The sequence below is a fragment of the Osmerus eperlanus genome, chromosome 5 (assembly GCF_963692335.1).
Source record: "Osmerus eperlanus chromosome 5, fOsmEpe2.1, whole genome shotgun sequence".
Lineage (NCBI taxonomy): Eukaryota > Metazoa > Chordata > Actinopteri > Osmeriformes > Osmeridae > Osmerus > Osmerus eperlanus.
This window is the reverse complement of record NC_085022.1, coordinates 11,952,188-11,959,499: the sequence shown is the minus strand read 5'-3', so window position 1 is coordinate 11,959,499 and position 7,312 is coordinate 11,952,188. Positions and strand designations below refer to the sequence as shown.

The 7,312-nt window shown below is 39.8% G+C and overlaps 1 protein-coding gene across 1 annotated transcript; it reads left to right on the top strand.

The window, feature by feature from the left end:
- The first annotated feature begins 477 nt into the window (after window positions 1-477).
- Window positions 478-3,682, top strand: lysmd4 (LysM, putative peptidoglycan-binding, domain containing 4). The gene is made up of 3 exons (XM_062461644.1): window positions 478-890; window positions 1,780-2,046; window positions 2,135-3,682. The coding sequence occupies exons 2-3, from the start codon at window positions 1,786-1,788 to the stop codon at window positions 2,735-2,737; spliced, it is 864 nt and encodes a 287-aa protein (XP_062317628.1). The 5' UTR covers window positions 478-890; window positions 1,780-1,785; the 3' UTR covers window positions 2,738-3,682.
- Window positions 3,683-7,312: the final 3,630 nt, after the last annotated feature.

Here is a 7,312-nt window from a genome sequence, read left to right as displayed (position 1 = left end):
AGAATAGCTACACCAGCAGAGTTATTATTACCATAAACCATCCATATGTTATCTCCCCACTGACTTTTCCAAAAACTGAAATCTGAAGCTAAGTCATGCGTTTCTTGAAGAAAATAAAAATCTGCCTTGAAACTTACAAAATAAAAAAAAATAGCCTTCCTCTTTATCAGTTCTCGTATACCCCTTACATTAAATTAACAAAGTGACAGCTCAGACAAAACTATAAGGCTGTTTATCAATCCGAAGAACGTACTTGTCAAGCGTCTTGCGAGAACGGTCTTGCAAGACCGGGAGGACGGAGAACGATTTGAGATGCTTGTATTCTTGCAATGACTTCTGGGAAATCAGATGCGTTTTTGCTGACAAAAGTCACCGTCCGATGCATCCTCGATAAAAGGGGCGGATCAAGAACACTTCCGGGTATTTTTGGCGTTCTTGGCGACTTGTGTCAGAGAACGGGCTCTGCTTGTGTTCTTTGGATTGGAACCGTACTTGGGCAATGAAAGATGACGTCAAACGAGTTTGCAAAAACACAAGAACGGAGAAAAACGTGGATTGATAAACAGCCTATCCTATGTTTAGCAAGGTATCCCGAGACTACGTAGCATAACACACATTCTCCTATGATACCGGAATTATCCACCGGAACTTCTAGCTGGACCTGAAGGAAATACATTCCGATCCCAATTTTAAGCTAACCTGTGATTGGTGGTCACTGCTGTCAAACGACACTGTTTTTGCAAGCTGACCAATGGGGTTGACTGTACATGCAAGCCATGCTCCGCCGAATCTTCGGTACAGGCTAGTAGCCTACTAATAGCAAGCTACGCTGGCTAGTTTGCAACTAAAGAATGCCTAAACTCGCTAAGCAGATGGAGTGTTCTTGAGAGGTGAGTACATTTCACCCCTACAAACTAACGTTAGCTTTGTCCCAGTTCTCCTGTTGTGCAAGAAGGGCTGTCTATAGCATGCAATGAATGTTTCTGTAGCGAATGTGTTGGTATAAGTAGATCAGATGATATGTGCTAATTTAATAAATTGGAGAAGCTCCTATTCCACTGACACTAGCGCAGCTGACCCGACCGAAACAAAATGACATTCACTGCAGTGTCCTCACCGCTATTTGCCACGTCCCTTAGCTTTGAGCGCATATCTAGCCAACTCATTTCAATAGCTTAATTAAGTTCTACATAGTTGGTCCCAGGTTTTGATCCAAGCTAAGCGGGCTATGATTATCTGCAGATAACCGAACATTGTAAAGGGAAGTGTATGTATAGCTCAGGCTGCATGTGTGTGCGTGTGTGTTTGCGCGCGCGCGTATATATTATCCATACATATAGAGAAGTTTACCGCGCAAAAGTCTAAAGCACAAGTAGAAAAACAACAATAAAGTAAATCGAAAAGATGTAAATAAAATCTTTAGACATACTTATTGCAGAAGACAAATATTTGTGTTTCATAATCTTGGGTGCCCAATACTTGTCACCCTACGACAGTGGCTGACCTATATTTGCTTCTAATAACCTATTTTCATTAACCACCGCATATTCACAGTGAAAGTAACCATTTGACTGGAATTAAGTGATTTACCAGGAATCTACTGTTACTGTTGTTATAACACCCCTTGGCATAATAACCCTAAACCTGTTTGATACTTTTAACGGTGAGCTCAGATCAAGAAATATGATTGGTTCATAACCATATGAACCACCTAGTTTATGAATGAACCATATGAACATTACTAGTTTTAAATTCTTTAACTTTTGTTACGTCTTTTAGGAAGTAATGACGATGCGGCGAGGGGAACCTCTCCCCCAGGCCTTCCAGGCTCCGGTGGATGTACATGCCAGTGTGGATGGTCAGGTGTACATGTTCAGGAGACGTCAGGATGACTCTGCAGACTCCTCAGATGAGGAGATGAATGTCATGGAGCTCAGACCACGGGGACGGCAGGAGCAGGACAGAGCAGGGTGTCTACAGCTGGTGGAGAGAGAAGTCTCAGATGGGGACAACCTAAACAAACTGGCTCTGCAGTATGGCTGCAAGGTAAGGACATCCATAAGCTCATTTCTGTTAAGTCTGTAGTGTCTGATGGATGATCTATGGTACAATAATTATGTTTTGTCTCTCACAGGTGGCAGATATTAAAAGAGCTAACAACCTTATTCAGGAACAGGATCTGTTTGCTTTGAAATTGATAAAAATCCCAGTGAAGAAGCATAGTTTTTTGACTGAGGCTAAAACAGAGCTAGAAGACCCACAGCAAGCAACACCAAACTCTCCTACACCACCTCAACTTCAGGACAGACCTGAAGCCAGCTGCTCTGGTAGGCCACATCTGCAGGACTACACAGACTATCTCAAAGAGGTGGACCACGACATTGAGAAACTAATTCAAACCACAGATGCTCATGAGGAGGTTTTTTCTGAAAGCACAGAGAAGCCACCAAAGTTCGGTTTCCGAGGCCAGCGCTTGACCAGCTATGGGGCAGACTGGGGCATCCAGTGGTGGAATGCTGTAGTTGCCATGCTCCTAATAGGCATTATCCTGCCTATTTTTTATGTTGTTTATTTCAAAACAAAAAATACTGGTGTGACTCCTGGAGATGGTACTGGGATAGATTCTCACCTCAGTTCAGCAAACAGCTCAGGGACAGACACAGTAATCCATAGGAGTACTGACAGCAGTCATGACAGTGTGTCTCTGGGTCCTCACAAGCCACATAGGCCTATGTAATAAAGATGGAAAAATTATAAAGAGTCTGTTACATCTTTACAAACTAGAGCTGGTCCATTTTCAGCAGAATTTGCTTTGGATCCACTATTATGACTGGATATTTTTATTCTAATTGTTTCTCCTACTTTTGTCAGTACAAAACTTGGACAGCTACTTAATGAAAGATTAATGAAAACTGTGCATTAGCAGTTGATCAAATTGATCAATGTGAAACAGTGTTCAATGGTCTAATTAGAGATTGTTGCATGTCTTTTTGATGGTTAATGCGTTAGCTGTTGTTTGAGTCGTATACTGAAAAACAGCACAGAAGATGTTTTATGATAATGTATTTTCAATACAGAAGTCTTTAACCAATAGTGCCATTTACAGATCAACTCTATGTATGAAAACAAACATGTATTTTACATATCTGCATAGCATAAGTATTTGTTTAGTGCAATATATTCTCTTAAACAAGGGATATTATATTATGACATGTTAGGTTTTGATTGTAAGTCTTTCAATACTGGATGTTTCATCACATATCTGAAGACAAATTGACGTGTTATGCTTTTTGTGGATTTTTAAGCATATAGTGCCACTTTGTGCCAAATTGTATGCTACTTACTGGTAAATTATATGTGTTTTATTGGCCTTTTTTTGTTTTTTTTTTACTATTGCAGCATAGATTGATCTCAGGTATGTTCATGTCTTGAATATAAGAAAACATTTGACCAAACTAACCTAAAAGGGCCTTTAACAGTGTTATTATGAATCAGATCTCAAAGCAAATATATTTATTTATTTTTCCAATTTCCAATTAGAAATGCTACTAATGTCAAATTTATTATGAAGGGATTTTTGCATGTGAATAATTTAGTACTTTCATAATGAGTGTTCTCAGACAACAAAACATCCTATAGCATGCATGGAATCTATTTCTTTAAATAAAAGCTTTATTCTTTACTCGGAGAGTTGAAGTTCAGTCATTCCAGACCAAGGTAACCTATAAATATATTCCGTCATCACCAATGATTACTTTAAGACGGCAGCCTGTTGTAGCAAGCAGCATATTGTAAAATAGTTAATGCATCTGACATACAGTATGTGTACAATTTTACAACTTCAGGGAAATGCCTTTTTATGTCCTTGCATAAGGATAGTGGATGTTTGTTATATTATACACTTTTCTTTAGATGAAGAATCCAGATACGATTGTATTGCTTTGTTGAAATGTGGTGTATTTAATGTAGACAAGGCTAAGATCTGTTTTTCCATAGATGCTTAACGGTATATTACCAGATACTACACCATGGTGTACAGGTGTATATAAGGGAGAGGAATGGACCTGTACTGGCTAAGAATTGCAAATGCAGAGGCTCCATGGGTAGGCTGAAATCCCTGGACCTGAGGCCTCCAACTCAAGATCAACTCGGAACAGTCTGTGCTCATATCCAGCTCCAGGCCCAAGTGCCTGGCACTCCCATGGTGCCTGGCATTCAGTCTGATACCTCCATGTTCTCAGCTGAGTCTGGGTTTATGGACCTCCCACTCACTCACTCACTCACTCCCCAGTCCCCCACCCTGTTCGGAAATGCTCTGAACTTGTCTTTGTTTGTCTCTTTGTTCGATTATAAAATCCATGTCTATAAGATAAAATACATCTGTTGGAAATCATACCAATGCTCAAATCCCAGAAGCCTTTGAACCAAACTCAAAATATTGTAAATGTAGAACTATGGGTGTGTTCCAAAACCCATACTACCATATTATTTAGTATGCCAGGAAAAGATTTAGGATGTCGAATGCATAATGCAAAAAATACCAGGATGTCCTACATCCAGTTGCATTTTTCATTATGCAGGCAAGCACGCTTTTCTGCATATTCTGACCCATAATCCATGGGCAGCAAAAGAAATGTCACATTGACGACAGCAGAGCTCTCCTGGTTGCCCTCAGCTCCTAGTTTCTTTTGTATCTCCAAGAACAACATTCACATTTTTGAGCAATGAACTGTTGCGGATGTATGAGTAAAAAGTTCAAAGTTCAAGGCGCAATGTTACGACAAAGTAATTTGTCCCAATTGTGTGCATTTTGCAAGCAACAAGTATATACTTTGTAAGGGCAGCTGCAGTGTGTACCAAAAGAAAAAAGAAAAAGTCGACAATTTGAAACGCAAGGTTTGACTAACTGTTTTCTGCCAATAATATTACATACACACAGATACTTTTAGCATCATGTTATAACTTGTCAGATACTTCCTAGGGATCTCTTGCAACAAGGACTACCATTGGGCAGGACTCAAACAATGCACTGTTTCAGAGGCTCCAAATGTATGGCAAAAGTTGATAGCCATTGTCACTGCAAGCAGACAGATTTTCTGCAGGTTTAGTCATTTCACTCCTCATGTGAACTTTCAACCCTGTAAATCTTGCAGTAGAAGTGGGGGTTTTGGTGGTAGAGGGGTCTCTTTTTTCTTTTGAACAAAGCAGACTCCATCTGCCCCGTCTGGGTTGAGAGTAAATAGAGTGAAAAGATTCATGGCCAACTCCAAGCACTGTGGCTTTAAGAAGTTTGCACACTTGAGCAGTTGGCAGTGGGCCACTTGGCCACGTAAACAGTCCTAATCCTTTTTCCAAGGAGCTTTCAGCACTCATCTCTATGGCACATTGGCCACTGCTCCCTCCCTCAAACATTCCTGAGTATGCCTGCAGTTCTGTACATATGCCACCAGGAGGCAATGTTAGATTTAGATTGCAAATGTGGGGCTTTGTGCTGTTGATCATTATTCACTGCTAAGGTATGTGCGTTCCTTTGATTTCCCCCTGGAGCCAAACATGTCTCAGTTTTCAACCTTTTCTTGGTGGTAATGTAAATCCTATTTAGAGCAGTCTCATTTTATACCAGTTTTAAACTGCTGCAATTAAACAAAGATAAACACAAGTAAGTTTATAATTTCATTTAGTTTTAAATGTAGATTCAAAACTTTTATACGCATCCCAAAGCAAGTTAGAGTAACACTGAAACAGTAAATTCTTTAGAATGATCCAAAACTTAAATAAACATTTTGTAAACAATATGTTCTTCCAGCTGGGATGCACACAACACCACAGCTTGTTGTTTCACTTTAAATCAGCCTCTCCTAATGTCACAAAAGTCCATATGCGGCAAACAACAAAATACAAACAATGATTGTGCTTTGTGTTTGTGTGTGTGTGGTGATAGGGAAGGCCTGTTTTGGTGGGGGTTGGGGTTCCAGGGTTTTGATTTCCTCAGCTCCCTGGGGGATTTGGCAGACACAGAGTAATTTGTAGTGAAATTTCCAGCAGGGTTCGTTTTGCAGGTGGCTGAGAATGAACGCAGGGCGTGGTGGGGAATGAGAGAAGCAATTTGCTGTCTGCAGGCCGTGAATATGAGTATTGTTGCACAGCAGAAGGTTTGGTGTGGTGCTGGTACACACTATAGTCAGGGTCAGACCAGTGAAAGGGAGGCAATGTTTTTTAACCTGGAACTCTGGATTTTAAACTCAAGTCTCAAAAAAGAACTCAGTCTGTAATGCAAAAATGTTTTGTCATCTATAAAATTTTCTATTTGTATATTCTATCAAGCATACAAATAAACTGTTGCTTTCCTTTTCATTATTATAGATTTTTTCTTATTTTATTCATAGGGCTGCCAGGAAAAAGGAACATCAGAATCTGGAGAGTTGAGGTCACATGATATAGCAACATGAGTGTGCACTTGGTGGCTCATGCCAGGATACTTATTTCAATCTTACAGGCTTTGGTGTGGTTTCAAATAGAAATTCAACACTTTGAATCTGCAGCCAGAATTCAAATATATAAATAAATGCCAGACGTGAGAACACCCAATGAAACACATATGGATTGTCAAGGGAGAAAATGATTTAATTCCCTTTTATCAGCATATTTTCATGCAACGAAAAAAAATCATCTGTGATTGGAATTCCTCCAATGAAATCAGGTCAAGCCTCAATTTTTGATTAGAGTAGTTTATAAACATGGAAACCCCTTTGAGCAATGTGTTCATAGACATACAGTATTTGCAAGTCCCAACATTTTTACGTATTTAGAGAGGACAACTACATGCTCCATGGGTTTGTCAGCGTGCTCAGCCAGGGACACAGCTGGCTGGAGAATGTGATGTGCTGTCAGTCATGTTCCACCGGGGGCGGGTGTTTTTCTTTCACCCCCACTGCGGGGGAACCAATGGTGCGGCACCTGTTTTGCATTCCACCGGGGGGCCTAGGATTCGAGAGACAAGGGCTGCTTCTAGTCAAGCTACTGAGGCATAGAACGTGTAATAATAAGATGCCATATTCTTTCGGAAATAATGTGTGTCCTGAAACTGTGTGCTCTTTAGCGTCTTATAGATAATTTGTAATTATACAATATCAAACAATAACAATCTTTAAAAAAGGAATATTAATCAACAACAAACCTTATTTTGCTTGTGATTATTTCCTTTGTTATTGCCAAAAAATATTTGAATATATAAAGTTTTGAGAATGTGGAATGTGTTTGCCAGTGAAGAGGAACAGTGGTTGAAGTGATTACATGCTTGATTCATGAGTAA

Bases quoted from the DNA above. Each gene is read 5' to 3' on its own strand.
- lysmd4 (XM_062461644.1), top strand. From the start codon at position 1,786: ATGACGATGCGGCGAGGGGAACCTCTCCCCCAGGCCTTCCAGGCTCCG. The intron at 2,047-2,134 runs GTAAGGACATCC...TGTCTCTCACAG, and splicing joins CTCTGCAGTATGGCTGCAAG to GTGGCAGATATTAAAAGAGC.